At 28.1% G+C, this 21655-nt stretch overlaps 2 protein-coding genes across 2 annotated transcripts in view; one reads left to right on the forward strand and one right to left on the reverse strand.

Annotated features, from left to right (window-relative positions):
* Positions 1–21655, forward strand: part of LOC125825643 (germin-like protein subfamily 1 member 7) — a 318424-nt gene that overhangs the window by 221323 nt on the left and 75446 nt on the right. The window lies entirely within an intron of this gene.
* Positions 16384–21069, reverse strand: LOC125825652 (uncharacterized). Its single transcript, XM_049504979.1, has 7 exons — positions 20988–21069; positions 20812–20903; positions 20131–20231; positions 18964–19033; positions 17080–17107; positions 16823–16883; positions 16384–16630 (listed from the first exon to the last, which is right to left on the reverse strand). Exons 1-7 carry the CDS (start codon positions 20998–21000, stop codon positions 16522–16524), a joined length of 474 nt encoding a protein of 157 aa, XP_049360936.1. The 5' UTR covers positions 21001–21069; the 3' UTR covers positions 16384–16521.

Consider the following 21655-nt stretch of genomic DNA (forward strand, 5'->3'; position numbering starts at 1 on the left):
TAATTAGCTGTAGATATATAGTCTTTACATTTAACACAAATTAATATTTTTTATGATAAACTTTTATTAAACAAAAAGATTCAATTCAACCATTCATTAATTTGGTAAACAGCTATATATATTCTTTTTTTAATTTGGAAAATACTATAAAATTAATATATATTTTATGTATGCTATTAATTAGAGTTTGTTTGAATTGATTTATTTTTAGTGTTTTTAAGTTAAAATAAATTTTGAATATTTTTTTGTTTTTGACTAAAATTAAAAAGTATTTTTAGATATTTATTTTTAAGCCAAAACAATAAAAATAAATCAAAAATAAAAAATTAGAATTAATAATTTATATGCTCGTTGCTTATAAGTCATAAGCTATAAGTCATTCAAACAAGTCGTTAACATGATGTTGTGTTGGTGTTTGTTTGTTTCTTTTTTAAAAATAATAATTTGTGACGGCCTGATAGTAATTTTGGTCTCTCAATTATTAAAAACTTTTAATCCTTGTGATAACTCATTAAATATCTTTCATATTGATTTCAGGTTCACACTCTGCTCCCTAATTTGGAAAGGTCGTAAATCAATGTTCTCAAGGTAGAAAGTTCTACTTTTCTTAGTCAGAATATGAGTTTGGGCTTCGATTCAAGCATATGAATTGATCAATCGAATGAGAAAACACTTTCTTCTTTCGCTTTCTCTTCACTCCTACTCTTGTGGACACATTTTATATCTTCGATAACTTGATAAATGAATATACTTAAAAATTATTTTTTTTATTTATTTTGTAAGTGGACAAAAAATCTTAATTCCTCTGTAAAATGTTTGCTATGTAGAGGGACCACAAACCCAAATTGCAAAATTAATACTGATTGAAAGTAACAATAGATAGACTTTAGTGACTCCAAGCTGCAAATTACATACTTAAAATAATAGTGCACGTGATTGTCTTATCAGAGTCAATCCACGTGCTTTGCTCACTTCTATCGATAAACATCTTTTTGTATTATTTTTATTTTACTATATACTTTTTGGATTGTGTTTGGTGCACAATGTTTCAATTTGTTCATATTTTGGTTGATCAAAATAATTAAGTGTTTTGAAATGAATAAAATGGTTTGTGTAAGGGAGAAGAGTCTAATATATTCATTAACTTTGTCGTTTAGAGCTGTTATACCCTTTATTATGAAAATGACTCTTATATACCTCTACTGTTATACAAATGACTCACATATATATATTCTTCCATTACAAAAGGAGCTCACATATACCCTTCATCTAACGAAAGTGAAAAAATTAGTTATAGAAGTTAAAGGGTATATTAGGAGTATGAAATATAAGTTATAGAAGTAATATTTCAAGTTTATCTATTTTCAAGGTAGAGTTAGGTAGGTTTGAGTCTTCTTCGACGTAATATTACACTATATATTTATACATTATTTCAATTATTTTTCACGTATATATAATAGATATAATTCTTTATATTTGAATCTCCTTACTGGAAATCTTAACTCCACCATTGTCCACCCCCAAGGTGGCGAGGGCAGAAATTTCGCCAAGAAACTTTGAAAGAGTGAATTTTTTTAGTGAAGTGGGTGCACAATTTATTTATTTTTACTGATAAATGGGTGCATTCAAATTTAAAATTTACATATCTTCTAACTAAATCATACGAAAACTCAAATTATAAAACTATCAATGGTATAAATCAAAATTAACAGATAGAAAAATCAAGAAAAAACAATGTTAGCTACTCCGTTGAATACACTCCTTCTACTCGTTGAATACCATTTCTTTTCTTCTTCTTTTTTTTTTTTTTTTTTGAAAAAAAGAAGATTTTGTTAAAATGCAACAGGAAGAAATCGAACCAAGGACCTTAGGCTCTTAAATGAGCACACTTACAGGTGGACCACAAACCTTTATTGTGTTTAAGAGCGTTCATTTATTCGTATATCCACATAATAAAAAATATTTTATTTATATACATGATCTAATATTTCGGTGAAGGGTGTCAGGCTGACCACCCTTCGCCGGCTGCAGCTCCGCCCCTTGACCCATATTCCTCCTGCCTGCTGTTGTCGAATCTCCACTCCCCAACCTTATTCAGTTCTGTAGTGTTTTGTTAAATTACATAAAAGTATTCTTGAATAATTTTTTATTTAGCAAACACTAAAAAATAAATAAGAAAGTCACTTGTTTATCAGTAAAATATTTACTAAAAAGTATTTTTCAAGAGTTTATTCTTCGTAAAGGAAGGAGAAACAAGGGAGAAAATTACAAGATCGAAAAATCGATCCTCACCAACAAAATAAAAATAAAATAGTACTTGCTACTAAGATTTTTGTTGCTTTTCCTCCTTTCTTATTTATGGCTAATTGAGGTTTAATCATATGAATATACATAATAAAAGTTGATTACTAAAATATTTTTTTCAGTCACGCGTATCAATCTCTAGATATATATACCCCACTGTGTTAGGGGTATTTAAGTAATTTAAAAATAAATCTTTAGGCCATATATAATATTTCACTTCCTCATACAAAAATTCAAATAATTATAATCTTTTACCCAAAAGTTTGTGCAAGATTAATAACTTATTTACTTGAAATTAAGCACATTTTTTATTTATTATGATGCAATAAAATTATATTTCAATTTTATTTTATTGAATTTAGACCGAAGAAGCAATGTCACTCTTCATCATATTGATTGTAATATTTTTACATCCATTTTCTAGACGATCGTGAAAAAAAAAGTTAAAGATATTCAAAATACTTATATAGACTATTTATAAAATACCGTCTCAATTTCTTTTACTGCAATGCACTGCCCTTTTGTTTGCTTTGAAGACATAGTTATTGTTCTCTTCGTCTCAATTTATGTGATGCAATTTGATTTGATACGGAGTGAGTTTAAGAAAGAACAAAAAACTTCTGAAACTTATGATATGAAATAATTTAAATAAGTAGTAAATGTTGCGTGACTATAAAACATTTCACTAAGGCTAAAATGAATTTTTAAAAGTTATATCATTACTAAATATAGAAATTTATCATTCTTTTTTATACTGATGATTTTTTTAAAAATAAATCATAAAAATTGAAACAGAGAAAGTAACATATTTATGTCTAATCCAGTCACATAGTGGTAAATCATGTTTAATTTGGTCATCACTCTTAAAAAAGTATTTGATTCAATATATTATATTGTATTTGTTCAGATTAATCGTACTTTAAAATAAATATCGACTACTGTTAACTGTTACGTGATAAGAATCACATTTGTTGTCTAAATTTGGATGCTGCTTTATTTTATTTTTTTGTTAGTCAACTTGAGTATGTAGAATAAGGTAAAAATAATATGAACAAAATTCAAAGGATACCATACATAAAACTATAAAAGTAGAGTAAAAAGTTGTGTCTATTGAAAAAAACAAGAGTCAAATGACAACCAAATTAAGTTTGAAAAGACTAAAATGGGTCTGTATTTTTAGAAAACAAATCAACAGTCAATATTGGAAATTAATATATTTTAAGTAAATTTGAATCAAAAGTTAAATGATTACGAACCAAATTGAATAGGAATAAAAAAATAAATGGGCGGAAAGGTGTCTACATTCTTTTTATCACGTTTTATAATTCTACTACTTTTCATTTAAGGGAAAATTGCTTGCGTGTACACTTTTTAAAAAATATTTACGATATTTGTCAACATTATTCTTTTAACCATATATAACAATTTGGTTGAATGACAGTACTGCTAAAAGTTGCGAATGGCAGCACTTTTTGCTAAGTTTAAAAAAACAAAATTGTTTAAGTATTGCTAAAAGTTGACAAAAATGGTAATAAATTAAAAGTATACTTAAAAGTGGTAATTATTAAATAAAAAACCTTCACTTATGTAATTTTTCCTTCATTATATTTTAATATGTACATGTATACGTTATTTTTGGAAAGAAAAAAAAGTATATCGTCAGGTTCATTTTAATTGTCGCACTTAATTAACATAGTCGGTTCAAATAATTATTATTTTGAAAAATTAAAATAAATTAATTAATAATTTTTTATTGTATTCAGTAAATATAGAGATTGATTAATATGATGAAAATAATAATAATATTCACATAAAAATCAAATAATAAATTTCAATAATTTAGTTAAATTATTTTTAAAAAAATATGACAAGTAAAATAATTAAATAATAATAGTACAAATGAGAGAAAAAGCTTTGTTCACATTGGTTGACATGTTGTAATAATTTTTGGATTTAATGGAAAAATTGTCAAATAAAGTTTATATCTGCAGCCAAAAAAAGATTCGTAAACAACTAAAGTTTGTCCCCCAAAAAAGAAAGAAATTAAATAAATAGATATGTTGACATAAGCTAATTAAATAAAAATATTCATATTCCTGCGTCCAAAAATGGAATTAATCTGTAATGCGCGAATTCAAATTTAGCTAAATACAAGTATAAATATTAGATATCGGGTGGAAAATAAAAAATACAATTAAAAAATTATCATGATAAATATATAATATATCGAGCCTTACGTCATCACTCTACTATTTTCATATTCATCTTATCGAACCATTGACTATAAAACAAAAAGATATATCACTTAAAGGCATTTTGGTCTTTAAACATAGAGGTTATATTTGGTGATTTATTTGTAAATCTAGTCTATAAATGCAAAAGTTGAAATATTCAAAATATTTGGAACATTAGGCCTCATTGCTTGACTTAGCTATAATTTTTTTTATTAGTTACTCTTTCTCCAAGTTATATGTAAGAATTGACTTCTAAGAGTATTGTATTACTACTACCACGTGAGGTAGTTGGATCGATAGTTAGGAAATAAGTTATTCATATATCGTGATTAGTATAATAATAGTATGTTCGATGATATTTTAGTTGTTATGTATAAATTTCTGTATATTAATTAGATACGATATTGATTACTAATTTACTATTTCGCATAACGAATACATATATGAATTGTAAGGAAATTTATGTATTATTTTACGCACGATAAAAGATGAAATAACTTAACTTTACATAATTAATTTCTATATTATCAATATTTATATAACTCTAAGTTTCTAACCAGCAACCAATCGATGTAACCATACCACTTGTTCTCTGTGTCATTACACAAAAGTCTTGATTCTACTCTCCTTTTGTCATTTTATTGATTCACTAATGGCAACTAAGAAAAAGAAATCCAATTGGATCCACTTAATGGCAACTAATCTTGAATGGTAATTGTGGATCAATCAATACATTAAAAAATGGCAATGTTGACAAGAAAAATAGACTTTGCATTTAATACAGACATAAATATTAATATGAGGTAAAAAAATTGTCTAAATTATATAAGAAGATAAATTGACATATCCACTATTGATAATACGAGGGTTTATATGTGGTGAATAAATAGTTGAAATTGACTCGATTCTAATATAATAATATAATATAATGAAACGGACTTTAAGTCTAACTCAACTTGATTCTGATGCGATAATAAAATAAAACAAAATTTAGGACTATTCATTTTCAAAAGTTAGCTCGTAAGGTGATAATTATCCAAAATATTATAAAAAGATAAAATGTCACATCTATCTACCACCGATCTAGAATATTAACATCTTTTGCAACACTCACAACTGAAGCGTGAAAAACATTATATGGTGGCCCACATTGGATAATTAACAATTGGAATACCATAATAAGAAAATTGACCTTGAGATCAACTCAATCTTAAAAATTAGTTTAAGAGTCGATATTTGCCTTAAAACTAAATAAGAGGACAAAATTATAATTGCCATGTTATAGTCACCACTGATGTGGGATACTAACAACTCCTGCACACTCACAATCGGAGCATGAATAACATAACATGATGATCCACGTTGGGTAATAAAACAATTGGAATGAACTCGATTATTTTGATATCGTGATAAGAAAATTAGTTTAATCTCAAAATAAAACTCTCAGACGTGAATCGACCAAAACTAGGACAAAATTCCGTATCCACTACATGATGTGATATCATACTAACAAAAAGTAGCTATATGCAATGTTTTAAGGTGTATTTAAGATAGTGAAGTTTAAGACCTTAGTCCATGATAATGATACCTCTAACAGTGTTTAAAAGTGGCAAAATAAATCAAATTTTATAAAGTTGAAAAATAATTGGATGTCCACTATGCTCTTTAATTTATAATTTGAGTGAAGCGCTCGAAATAAAAGAGGACCCAGCTGTTTTTTTTAAAAAAAATGTCTGCTATTCAATTCGATGTAGCCTCCTAAAATTCAATAATAATTGGTCAAAATCTAATTATATCCACATCAAAATAAAATAAAATAAAGATTCTTTTTTTGAGTAAATATAAGTTTCCAGCTGTATTGGGTATAATTACTATATATTAGAAGAGTCTAGGATTTACTACCAAAAGTGGGCCCCATCTCCTTCCACTTAAATAATATTTTTCAACCTTATCATGGTAAAAGTTGAATTTATTATCCTTTTCATTTAATTTTATATGATATTATTTTTTCTATAAAATCATTATATATGTTTTAATAATTTAAATTTCAAAAACATTATAATTTAACTTTAAAGATTTTATTTTATCAAAATCTTGTACATTGAAATATATAGTTATGAATTTAAAATATTTTTAAAATCATATAAAAATTTCAATAACTTCTCAAATTCCATAATATAACACTTAAATACTACATATTATATATTAATTACTATACTATAAATGACTTAAATACTCCATATTATCTATTACAATACTAACAATTATTTGACACTTTAAATTCTATCAATGCCATATAAATTAGGATAAAAAACCTAACATATAATATTTAAATATATTTAAAAATAATATAAGTAATACTATACATTACAATAATTAACAGCTTAATTATTTAAAACTTATATAAAAAATTTAATTGAGTCTCTAAATTTTATTGGTACCACATAAAATAGATTATATAATAAACATATATTGTTCTCCATATTATCTATTACAATAATTAACAATTATTTGACACTTTAAATTCTATCAATGCCATATAAATTAGGATAAAAAACCTAACATATAATATTTAAATATATTTAAAAATAATATAAGTAATACTATACATTACAATAATTAACAGCTTAATTATTTAAAACTTATATAAAAAATTTAATTGAGTCTCTAAATTCTATTGGTACCACATAAAATAGATTATATAATAAACATATATTGTTTGAAATTGACAAAAAAGAAACAATAAATTACAATAATTAATAAAAAAAAATTCCACTCCAAAAAACCTATCAATTAACAACATATATTGTTTGAAATTGACGAAAAAGAAACTATAAATTACAATAATTAACAAAATAAATCTCTCGACTCCAACAAATCTATCAATTAATGTCACATAAATTGGGACATGGCAAATAACATATAGTATTAAAAAATTAGGTTCAAAATGTACTAAAAAATACAATAATTAACAACTTAATATATTAAAGAGACATAAAAAAGGGTTAATATTTTAAATTCTGCATGTGCCACATAAATTAGAACAAATAGAGTAATAAATATTACTTTCAAAATTATGTTTAAAAAAAGTACTACAAATCACAATAGCTAACAATTTAAAATATTTTTAAAATCATATAAAAATTTCAATAACTTCTCAAATTCCATAATATGACATAAATTTTTAAAAAAAGTGTTATAAATCATAATAAATAGTACAATATTTAAACTACTTTAAAAGCATTATAAATTGTAATAAATAATACAACAATTTAAATTACTTAAATTTAACGACTTAAAAATATATTTTTAAATGTATTAAAATTTTGGTTAATTGTCAAAACTTTACATGTGCCACATAAATTGGGACATGGACAGTCACACATATTTTTTTTTAAAAATTACATTAAAAGTATTCTATCAATTAACAACATATATTGTTTGAAATTGACGGGAAAAAAACTATAAATTACAATAATTAACAAAATAAATCTCTCGACTCCAACAAATCTATCAATTAATGTCACATAAATTGGGACACGGCAAATAACATATATTATTAAAAATTTAGGTTCAAAATATACAATAAAATACAATAATTAACAACTTAATATATTAAAGAGACATATAAAAAATGCTTAATATTTAAAATTCTGCGTGTGCCACATAAATTAGAACAAACAGAGTAATAAATATTTTTTTCTAAATTATGTTAAAAAAAAGTACTACAAATCACAATAGCTAAAAATTTAAAATATTTTTAAAATCAGATAAAAATTTCAATAACTTCTCAAATTCCATAATATGACATAAATTAAAATAAAAATATATATATATTTGGGCCCCGTGCTGGCACGGGGTCCTATATCTAGTTTGATAATATTTCTCTTATTTGTCCAACTCAACTGTTGTATAATTCCCTTTCAATATTATCCTTTTTTTTAATAACACTAATAATAATTTTTTAGTCCACTAGTGTTTTCATCAGTGTCATGTTAATACTTGATAATCTTTCGACATTTTCATCTTAACAATATATTGTGTTATATTGTATTGTTTTGTTCAATGTTATGAATAGATTATATTATTTTTTATCGTTATATTATACATCCACGATTTGAAAAATAAACTTACGAGAAAAATACGTTTAAGGGGTGGAGTATGTTATAAAAAAATACGATAAAATAGAATTAATTATTAGATAATAAACTTGCCAAAATGTTGGTAATAATAATTACTCTTTAAAAAGTAATTATGTAATCATGACAAATTGAACATTATATAAAATAAGGCTTTTCGTCATGTAATAATGATAAATTTAACAAGCGATATATAAACATTTAATCACCGATCAAACCAAACCGTAAATCTCATTTCCTAATTCCTATACTTTATGACGTACCCTTATTTACTTATTTATTTATGAATTTATTTATTTATTTATTTTTCTCATTTCTTTACATTTTGTAGTTTTTTCTTTATTTATTTCTTTTCTTATAGTTTATGACGTACCATTATTTACTTATTTATATATGTATTTATTTATTTATTATTCTCATTTCTTTACATTTATTTTTTTCTTATGTAATGTTATAACCATGTACGGAATTAGAAGAGTGGTAGAACGTTCATCCGAACTTCCTTTAATGGAAAATCATAGACGATGAACTACGTTGATGACTTCGCTACTATTAGTTACAGCTAGTACGTTTTTTTTATTTTGTCCAACAAAATTTAAATAAAATAAAAATACTAAGAAAAGGTTGACGAATATTCCTAAATTTAGTGTAACAACAAAAAATGTTGCACTTTTTGGTAAGGCTTTGAATTAATTAGTCAAAGTCAACATTTTAGGCTATTATTTTTATATAAAATATATATAGCACACGAGTTGGTAGCATACATACATTTTTTTTTTAAATTGTTAGTATTTTATTGATCGACATGCAGTATATTTCTTAAAAAAAAATAAGGCGCATTCACATTGTATATTATTATTTTTTTGGGTAAATTACATAAATCTCATGGTTTTAATATGAAATTACAATCTATTCCTAATAAGTTTCTAATTACATTAATCCCTTAAAAATTAAAAAAATCGGATACAATAATTGAAGCTCGGATACATTAAATATTGTCTCGAATATATTAATATGTAGCTCGGATACATTAAAAACTAGCTCGGATACATAATATGTAGCTCGAATACATTAAATACTGACTCGGATACATTAAAAGAATAAGGGATTTTAGAGGTTTTTAAAAGTAATAGGGGATAATGGAAATAAGTAAAACAAAAATTGTGTATTTCTGTAATTTGTCTTCTTTTTTTTTCTTTTAGAAGAGAATGAAGTGCATGCATGTGATCCAATTATTTCATTAGTGGTCTTCACAACTATAATTAAACTATTTAAAAAATCGCATTAGTGTTCGTTAGTCACTTAATCTATATCGTAATCAGGATTTTACAATATGAAATATGATCCATGTATATCCATTGCTTTACATCTAGAGAGTTGTGAATATGCTCCTGGTCCTTAAATGTTACGCTTCTGATCAAATAGTGTAATCGATGATATAAGAATGTTTGAATTCGGGCGTGATGGGGTTATTAATGAATAAAATGGAAATCCTCATTGAAATCAAAATGAGATCACTTGACTCCTTATAAGTCTTGGACAATCCTCTTCTCTTTAACTTAACTTTTAGACAGTGAGTTAGAACTTAGGCCCCATGTCGAATTGACATTAGATCCAAAGAGACAATATTACTATTGGTAGGAAATATAAATATTACATTTGCGTCCAATCAACAAAAAAACTTAGTGTAATTCCACAAGTGGAGTCAGAGGAGGATAAAAACGTATACAACCTTACCCCTACCTTTATGGGGTAGAAAAATTATTTTAATTGAGACAACCTTTCCTTTTTATTCGGATTTGGGACCAACAATGTAAATGATCGAGTTATCTCACACATATATATATATATATATATATATATATTGTTGAAAAAAGGAGCAACCCTTAAATCCTAATAATACCTTTTAGATCCGTACAAACTTAGATTCAAAAACGAATAGTATAACCAATGAGTTATTAGACTTCTACATAATAAAATAAAATAAATGTCAACCTTCTCCATTTTTTCTTTATATGTGACCTAAAAAATGTATCTAACACTATATATCACCAGCACATTTTTTCTAGTGGAGGTACGTGTGACCCCAATTAGTCTCAAATTATATCATGTCATCATTGATTAAGTTACAAATGTTTCAAAACTATTGTGCTAGTGTTTTCTAACTTTTGGGAAAATAAAACTGTACGACATCAAAATTTTGTAGGACTCTACGAGATAAGTTCTATTTCAGTTAGACATCTCAAGCATTCTCTAAATTCATAGAATATTAATAAAGAAATTTAATTCAAATTATTCTAGTTCGAGAAATGCGTCATTAACGGCCCTCGAATCACAGAGAAATATTAGGAGAGATGAATCAAGAAAGGAAATCATATTGTTTTATCAATAATATCTTGTTTCTTAAAATTTTATTTATAGTTGATTTATTTTCCATATATTTAAATTTTGTTACAAACAAAAATATCGATAAAAGGTAGTATGATTTTCTCTATTTCAGCAGAAATATAAGACTTTGGGAACTCCAAATTTGAGACGCAATTAGACAAAAAAAGGTAAAGTTTGTGGTCAAAATCAGTTAAGATTCAACTTCTAGCTAAGTTCAGCACAAATAAATAGGTGCTTAAAGATTCTCATAATTATGTGATGGGAAATAATTAGAAGATAAAATTAGGTCATTTCTCTTTGAATTATTTAAAGCAAAGAAACAATTGTCTTATCAAAATTAAACCCTTTCAAAGAATATATGTATACAGGGTTTTTTTATTTCTCAAACCACAGTGGTTCATGAGGTGTCATTTAAGTTTTATTATAAGAGTTTAATTTCTACAGTATCGACGAGTCAGTCGTATAGGAACGAGTCAGTCGTATAGGACTTGCTTAGTGTAATTTATATTTTCAGTATAGTTTGCAAGGTATTACATTGTGAGGAGTTTACCTAATGTGTATAAAGTGTTCATCACAGAGTGTTCACCCGAAAGCAGAGCTATGACAGAGATTTGTAATGGATATGGATTATATGGGTTCCAAAAAAAATACGTATAACTTAAATCTAACCATATATATGTGCCTGCCAACATCATGTTATCCTTTTGCAAAATATATTTGAATCGTAAAATTATTGGAAGTCACAAAGTTTCATATTAACCAAAGCAAAATCGGATTTTATCTCTGAACAAATTGTTTATATATATATAATAATATATAGATGTGATTGACGTTTAATTTAGGTCAAAAAGTTCTCTATTTAATTAATGGATACAAAGACAAGAAAAAATTACGTGTAATAGGTCAATTTGCTGAAATGACACAATACATTATTTATTACTGAATTATGGTTAACGTTGAAAACAATGGCTATATAATCTTTAAAGTAAAGACTGGCGTCTACCTTTAAATAATAATTAAATGAGATTGGCATTTCTCATTCTTATTTTATTTTAAATCTTTTGACTTTTATGTTCGATACAGTATCACAAGTGATCAGTAGATGTGAATCGAAAAAGTATTTGAAAAAGATGATCGAACGAGATTCAAGACATTTATAGTTTACTAAAGATATGATTCTATATATAAAATAATATGAATATCAAGAATTAGAGTAGAATACTAGTAGATAAGATAATCACAATATCTTTTTTTTTTTTTTTGGTTTTCCCACTCGATGTTTGGAGCCTACATTGGAGCTTCAACAATATCCAGGTCGCGCACTACAAGGCACAATCGGGGGTGGCGGTCCCAACAAGATTTTCTCTATACCCAGGGTTCGAACCTGAGACCTTTGGTTAATGGTGAAACACTCCCACAAATGCAGCACAACCCATATTGGTGATAATCACAATATCTAGTTTCTCTTATTAGTGGTATATATTAAATCCCCCCTCCCCCTATCTTGCTTTCTTATACTTCTTTTATCTTGCTTCGATTGTCATATTATTTGTGGATGCTATCGGTATTCTATATTGCGCACTATATATACATATTCTCTTTTCCTTCTTATTTTGTGATGATGTACTTGAGACGAACGCTATCAAAAATAATATTTTTATCTATTAGGGATAAGGTTGTATACATACTACCATTTCCAAATCTTTCTTGAGGAATTTCACCAGGTATATTGTTGTTGTTGTTGTCAACGTCTCAAAAATAACATTTGGAAAAGGTAAGGTGTACGTACGCAAACCTTACTCCTACTTTTGTGAGTTAAGTAAATTGTTTCCAATAGACCATCAACTTCTTAGAACATCGTTCGAAAAAAAATGTAATAGTAAATAAGCAAGTAATAAAATATAATAGAAATCAAAGATAATTACCAACAATAAAAATACTAGAGATAATTATAATAGGTAAAAAAGGTCGTAATAAAAAAAAATATGTCGACTATTTACTTTAATTAATTTTATTTTTTTAATGTATCACGTTGCTATATTCATCCCCTCTCCAAGTCATATTGCACTAAACCATAATTTTAGAACTCCATTAATCATGATTAATCATTACAAATACTTTGTAAAATTTTGTTTGAAAAAGTAGTAGTCGTAAAAAAGTAGCTAAAATTGCACGAATTGTTTTTTTCTTCTTGTTAATTTATTATAGTGGAATTTTGCAACTTGTACCATAAAGTAGATTAAGTTTCTCTGTTTCAACTAACTTCAATTTTCAATTGTAATGTTCACATTTAATTGATAGTACTTTCTCCGATCAAAATTAGTTGTCATGTTTCGTCTCTATTTGATTATTTTTTTTAAAATTAAATGAAATAATTATATTAATTTAATATTTTTAAATTATAATTAAGATTATATATATGAAACTGAAAGTTATGTCACAAATCTTTTTATATCAATATACTGATAAAGTATATTTTAAAATATTGATCTAAATTCACATAATTCAACTGTCGATACACCAAGCTCTTAGTTTATGTGTTTTATATTGTAATATCTTATTAACACTTGATTCGTATAAATTTGCACTAATTAACAAATCGACTATGGGTTATAAGAAGACTTCTTCCGATAAACCAAAATATTATTATCATGAAATATGACTATTTAAAAAAAAAATATATATGGACGAAAGTGACAAGTAAATGATATTTAATTTCTATCTATTATTTAGGGTGCAAACCACAAGACAAACATAATATTATAGAGAATTCGAATCGTGGTTCACCGTTCAAAATAAAAATCGAAGATGAAAAGGAAAAATTAAGAACATTATTATTGCCATAATGTATGTAATGATTTCATCAATAAAATTGGATACTATTAATCTCATGAATCTTGAAATAGTCTCCAAAGTTAATGTCGTAATCACTTTGAAATAGTCTCATTAGGTAAATTTTTGGCTTATGTATATCTTGTTACTGTTAATTTATATACTTATCAAAGGGATTTTAATAAAATGTCACATTATTTCACATATTTATGTTACCTAATCTTGTTGACAAGGTTAATGATTTTTTTTTTACAATGACTTAATTCCCGTTTAATTTGTTTAAGTATTAGTTAGTGACATAAAATGCTTTATAATAATTATTAATAATTAGATAACAATATTATTAATTATTTATGTGGTTATCGTTTTTGTTAATAACATTTCATAGCTTAGTTTGCACGTTTTGACATTGTGAAACTACATTTAATCAAACTATACGTTGAATTCGTCGTTCAATTATTATCTTTATTTTAGGATTATATAACCGATTCAAACTTGTTGAGACTGAAGTGTACGTAGTTGTATATATTTATACTTTATATACGACTTATACGCGGTGGATCCAGAATTTATATTTTGTACTTCCGAGTATAGACTTCTACCGCCACATCAATTATTTGATATTTAGATCAAAGTTACTGAAGTCGAATAAACGCATTTGTTACACCCTTAACCGGCCCCTACCTTACATGGAGGTGCATTAGTATTTTTTTTCTTCTTACCTTATTTACCTTTTGAAATGGTCAACAAATAGAAAATTAGCTCTATGATATAACCTTCTTAAAATTTATATTGGAAATTTTAATCTATACATAATATAAAAGACAGATAATATGTAGCTTAAAGTTTAAGTTTATTAAGTAATGCTAGTGAAATACTCACTAGAGTGACACTTCTCTTAATTAATTGGTAAGAATGTTGAATAAATCAACTTATATTTTTAAAATGTTACTAGGTAAATCCTGCTAAGCTTTCATAATTAAAAAAAAAAAATTATTATTTTGGTGATTAATTTTTTTTACTAAACCCGGCAAATTCAACTATGGGGTTTAATGGTTTTGGCTGAACAATTCAATGTGTAGACACATTCCAAGTGAATAGTACCTAATTTATCCAAAAAAAACAAAAACAAATGTTTCTGACCCGATATTTAATATACTCTTTGAGCCCCGACTAATTTGGAATCACTCTGTGTAAGGTCTATTAAAGGAAGAAATGCTCAACAAAAACATACCGAGTGAAATTTTATAAAATGGAGTTTGGAAAGGGTAGAGTGTACGCAGACCTTATCACTACCTCGTGGAGGTAGAGAGATTATTTCTGAAAGACCCTCGACTCAAGTGTGTCAAATCCAAGTAAAAAAAAAAGAAAACAATGAAGAATGCATAACAACTAAAAAAGAAAAATATGCAATAACAGTAGCAAAGGAGGAAATGCTCACTAACAAAAAAAAAATTAGGCTTGAACTCGAGACCCTTGATTAAATGTCCTAACCATCTGTCATAATCCTTGATTGTACATATCAAAACTCGCTAAATCGTATTATTTCAAATTAATTTGAAAGAGAGTTATACATACAAACAATGAAAATTCAATAATAAGAGTCTAATCTTCTCGCTTAAGAATATGCGATACCCCCAGAATGAAGAACGCTCTTTGTGTTGAAAATGTCTATCTGCCTTCCTTTTTAGCTCATCGATTTGGTAGACGGTTGCAGTAGCTTGCACAAGGATGATAATTCTGCTGAAGGTCAACTTCCAAAAGAGAAACTAACCAATCATCTTCCAATGACCTTTTCTAATAAATAAAAATTAATATATCTTTAAATTGTCATTATTGATAACTTAAAAGAGTAAATTTGATTTCACCTGCTTTACTCAAGTCACCTCATCCATATATGGAAAGTCTTACAGGGCAGGTTACATGACTGATTCCAGGGACCTCATTTAACAACTGTGTAATGGTGATATTTGTGCTAGCTTGCTCACACGTCGACTAATCAATGGGGAATCTGCTACTTTTCACTAGTACAAAAGTATCGGATAACTCGGTCCACCAAAGCATTTCAAACAACTAGCATCAAATAAAAAGATTCAAAAAATCAACAGGGCACCTGCTACTTCTCACTAGTACAAAAATATCCGATAACTCAGTCCACCAAAGCATTTCAAGCAACATACTTTCAAGGACAAACTAGCACCAAATAAAAAGATTAAAAAACTAAATGAATCAATCTAATTACATACTCATTGTAAGCTCACAAGTGCAGTACAGGGGGATATGATGTATGCAGACCTCACCCCTACCTTTGTGGGATAGAAAAACTGTTTCCGATACACAAATCCAGCATCTCATAATGATATTAGGAATGACGAATTCAAAGAATATTAACACTTGAAAGCATTTTGTTCTTTGTCAAATTATGTTACTGTACAACAAAACTCAGAGCATGTACTTTGTCTAGGGAAGTTTTTGGGCACATCCACAACCAAATAATTTAGTGAGCTCGAAATTAATCAGCTGCATACATAGTTGTTATATACGATTTTATTTAATCGAATGATGATACAATACTATGGTACAACAGACAACAATAAAGAGTTCTTATATCAAGTTAGAGATAGCTATCTCAAGATTGAATCTGGATCATCTTCATCGTCAAGATCCAAGTCATTTGATATTCGGAACTTCTTTCCATCTCGTGGTCCTGTTCTTCCCTTCTTTGGTTTACCCCTACAGTAGTCGTTGCATGAGGCTTACTCATAAACATCGTGGAAGCATTAAGCAAAAGAACAAATATAAAGAAGTTGCAAGTATATTTTGAGAATTCCATCCTCAATCCAAGTATCTTAGCAAATAGTAGGCTTAAACGTTAAAACAAATCCAATAAATGCAAGATATCTCTTCATAAAAAGTAGAACATACTGTCCGTTATTTGCAAAACCTCCGCCCCTCATGCGACCTTGAGTAGGATCTGGTCTTCCATCTGCGGAAAAAAACAAAAATAGAGGATCAAAAGCTTCTATAATAACAATTCAATATCTGTTATAATCTATATGATTTGTCTAAGTTTGGTTTGGTGACGTGACATTCCCCAGAAACAGCTTGAGTTTAGTTCCCCGCCCCAAAAGAAACCTGCAAGAGCTTTATGTTATAAAGTGTGTAGAACAAAAAAGACTAACCTTCACGTCCAAGTCCAAGCTCTTCCGCCTAAACATAAATGAATTTAACAGCCGCATCAGGCATCTATTAAGATCAAACGATGTGCTACATTTTAAGTATATACACTCTGCCAATGTATCAAATCAGTTGAAATTATAGATAGTGCAAGGTGATTCAACATAAAAATGACAAGATAGAATCAGATCTATGAATTTGCAAATACATGCATGAAACTTCAACTTCATATTGGACTTTCAACCATTTCTTCCCTAAATCTATGTGTGCGCAAAAACGTTGAAATTGAAGGAAGCTTCTATTTGATAAGTGAAAAATTAATTTAGTTCTGAGACATCAGAACAGAAAAATAGGTGTTGGGATAACCCACAGGTAGTTCAAATTGTTCAAGGTAAGTGGTGCGGAAGTGGTATTGCAATTAAATCAATAACAACGATTAGACCCTGGAACTGTAAAAACAGTAATTATTACTGAAGGCATATGTTAGTATCCATCAATAAACAATCATCAAAATCTGTTGATCCAAGAGGAATGCCCCTATATGGAGTTGTCTGAATTCCCACTTAACCATTCATGCAGTAGTATGGAGAAGATTAAAAATCTGGTGAACATTTCGGTTTCAAATTAAAGAAATTACAATCCAAATTCAAAATAAGTGAACTCTGTTTGGTTTAACCTTTTAGTGTTCATTTTCAGAAGCGACTTGAGGCATTAAGTATTGCTTAAGCCAAAAAATTCGAGACTAGAGGAAATTTAATTGAAATAAGGGTTAATTTTAGGTCTAATTGTAAAACAATTGCAAGAGAGACTTGCGTCTTCTTCCTGCTGCTGCTACTCGAAGTTGCTGTTCTTCTTCTCCTCCAATACTAATGGAGACTTGCACATCATCTTCTTGTTGCTGCAAGTTCTAGTATCTATTATTTACTTTTTCATTTTAGAATTGAAAGATTTGCTTAATATGTTATTTCCATTGAGTTCTTGTTATTTACAACAACAACAAATACCCAGTGTAATCCCACAAGTGGGGTTTGGGGAGGGTGGTGTGTACGCAACCTTACCTCTACCTTGTGAAGGTACAAAAGTTATTTATATGGTTATTTATTGGTGGAAATTAATGTTTTTATTTTTTTCTATTAAATTGAGCTTCCGTTGAAAAAAGCGTGCACTTCACTTCACGCTTCTCGCTTCGGTGAAGCAACCATCGATGCCTTTTTTTTCTTTCCGCCTCTCTCTATCCAAAACACTGCATAATTCTCATAAACACAACTTATTTGAACCCATCACAGGGATTTGGATTGCAAGAACAACTACCATTTCCTAGTCCTCCTCTGGGAACCCTATTTCAGCCGTTAAAGCAAAATTTTCTTGCTTCGCCTTTGCGTATTTTGAAGTATCAATACTTCACAAAATTTATTCATAACATAGCTAATGGGATCAATATTATTATCATCATCCCAGCAGTGCTCAAATTATCGAACCTAAAGCTTATCTTAAAGGCATAGTTTAAAGAACTTGTAAACAAAATCATAATATCCCAATGTAGTTGTCAAACAAGTCGCGTTTAGGGGGAGATTATTCTCTCGATAGTTTTTATACTTTCTTTTATATTAGTTTTCTCATATATAGGTCATTTGGCCAAACCATATTAAATTTATCATGCATATGATATGAGATTCAGCAGATATTCTTTGACTTCTCTTTTTAGGGGGTAGGGGACAGAATGGTTTGCAGGACCAGTTAATGCCAAACGCTTAAGTATAAGCAGTGCAAAACACGGTTTGAAGACTAATTTTTATCAAATTGCAACAACATAAACATCATCAGTAAAGAACTTAGCAAATATCAGAAATTCCAAGAACAAGTAAGCTCTAAAGAACTCAAATACATACCGCTGGTGAAGTGACTGAAGACAATGAGAATAACCTATCTTCAAGCTGGAATTTTCTTGACCTTTTGAGGCTGCCAGATGACATAAAAGTGAAATTCTTACGAGTAAATCATTGGGAAACGTATTATGACTAGATAGTGAAACAAACAATCACTTCTGGAAAAGGAAACAACCTTCTAATTCATGAAAGCAAAGTCAAATACTGGTCACTAGTACAATTAAATCAGCCCAAATATTTCAGTAATATGAACCTAAATAATGCACCAACATTATTCATAAAATTCAATTACAGTATAGATATGGATCAAAAAATTTAATTTAAAAATATTCACCGAGCTTTTTTAACATATTGGTCAGGTCATTGAATGTTTATTCATTCAGGATAGTGCTTGTGGTGTTCCATGTATGAAAGTAGCTTAAGGGTTATCAGAATCTAAAATCAGCTTCCAAATGCTAGTGCATTGGATGTCATCGACCATATCCCTAACTGGTGACTCGTTAAGCTTACTGAACAATTACTCAGATCTCCAAAACTTTTGTTTTCTGTTTGCAGGACATTTCATCAAATTTGCACACTCTTTAATGGACAAACTCCGGGAAGAGTTACCGTAGACGGAAACTTTAAATTTGTCTAGAGATATGCTTTTCTTTTCTTATATAGTATCTAGAGATATGGATTGTAACTCAAGAGGATAGTAAAGTCTCATGGAACCCGTATATTACTTTAATTCATGTGAATTTTTTTTCTAACATCAGATGCAGTGATTGGCCCTTTTCACCTAGCCAACAATTTCTGGCTTTTGTGAGAGTACATCTACTTCTTGATCTATCTTAACCGAATCCCATACAGTTCAGAACCTCAACACTGATTTCACTATCTCAATACCAGGCGGAAACTAAGTAGTTATTGACAAAAGACAATTAGCACAAAAACACGAATAATGCTGATTCATAGAACGAAGCTTTAATGACCAATTCCATCAACTATCATAACCTTAATGGTTATTGCTAAACCTTAATAACTATCATTGTGCCTAAGCATGCCATGATCATGTTTTGGTGAAAAAAATGAGACGCTTTGCAACAAAAAGTAATCATCTACATTAACCATCAATTCTATTTTCCAACTACAAAAACACAAGCAGATAAATACTGGAAAGGTGTGTACTTTGAATTCTTATTCGATGTTGATAGAAATCCTTCAAAGCCTTTTAGCGCGTTCCCAAAAGTGCCCGATTCTTGCAAATAACTCGTCTCTAGCTCATAAACCTACATCAAACCAATACCCATATTTGAACAACAAAATAGAATAATGAGAATAAGCAACAACGTCTCACATGACATAAGTTGTAAATACTCAAAATTACAGCAAAAACTTATTACCACAACATATCAAACTAATAATACAATATTTTTAAAAATCAGTAAATCAGCACGAAATATACTACTCCCTCTGTTTCAATTTTTGTCTGGTTTTCACTCAACACGTAGTTTAAGAAAGTAAAAATCAGTAAAGCAGCACGAAATATACTACTCCCTCGATTTCAATTTGTTTGTCTGGTTTTCACTCAACACGAAATTTAAAAAAATAAACCAAACTTTTCAATCTTTTGGACTTGTTGTGGTCACCAAAATATACCTTAAATCTCGTGGTTTTAAACATGTCACATATAAAGCTAAAATTAAAAGCTCGCAAAAATAGGAAAAAAACATTCTTTTTAAAACGAACTAAAAATAAAGTAAGACAAACAAATTGAATAAGAGGGAGTATTATCCAACTAAGGAGCATCTACAACAAACTTCATAATCAAAATAATAGAAGAATTCAACAAAGATAGAATCTTTTTACTTGTTTTTCAACATTTCGTAATTCTTCTTGAAGCTTTTCTCTTTTGTTCAACAGGGATGCAAGAACAACCTTAGGATTTGAACCTCTGTGCCCTAATGAAAATTTTTCCAAATTAAAAAAAAATAAAACCCCAAAGTTTGATAAGAAAAATTGAAATTAGGGTTTGAAGGGGTTACCATGGAGCTCCATTTTCCCGGCAATTAATTTTTTGAAGATAAAGCTGTAATTTTTTAAAAAATCAGCATCCACAACGATGAGTTTTATCAGTGAGATTGATGAGTGTTAGCTTTTGGACAAAATAAAAATGTATTTTATCTTTAAACATTAACTACAAAATTGAAAAAATGATTTAAATGAAATGGGCTTTAGAGAAAATCACTTTTTGAGTAATTGGGCTGATTCAATATTTATGAACAAGAAAAGAAGGCTTTGATGTCCAAAAAGTTTCTATTTGGGCCGAGTGGTATTTGATAAGATGAAAGAGTGTGTTCGGTACAAAAGAAGATATTTTTTACAAAAATAAGTGATTTTTCTTTTGATGATGATCGTGTTTGAGATAGTTTTTGCATATCTTAATTAATTTTACGGGATATTTGTCATCTTTCACTAGCAATATGTACTAGGTAGCTTTGTCCACTAACAACGACAGATCCAAAATTTTCATTCAGGGTGTTCGGAAAAAAATAAAAGTATAAACGTGTGAATAAGCCAACAAAACGAAATTTATAAGAAGTAGTAGTATATAGTTTATAGATACAAAAAGTTAGTTCCTTTACAAGAGACCTTTGAGCATGTTTGGATTTTTTTGGGTTTAAATCTACTTTTTTAACACATTTTTTGTTTT

This window comes from Solanum verrucosum, unplaced genomic scaffold (assembly GCF_900185275.1).
Source record: "Solanum verrucosum unplaced genomic scaffold, falcon-dt-bn FXZP01000298.1, whole genome shotgun sequence".
NCBI lineage: Eukaryota > Viridiplantae > Streptophyta > Magnoliopsida > Solanales > Solanaceae > Solanum > Solanum verrucosum.

Coding starts and splice junctions, on each gene's coding strand:
- LOC125825652 (XM_049504979.1), bottom strand. Junction 20,232..20,811: donor TACGAAATGTTGAAAAACAA/GTAAAAAGATTC, acceptor GGTTTGATGTAG/GTTTATGAGCTAGAGACGAG. Junction 19,034..20,130: donor ACATCGAATAAGAATTCAAA/GTACACACCTTT, acceptor GTCATCTGGCAG/CCTCAAAAGGTCAAGAAAAT.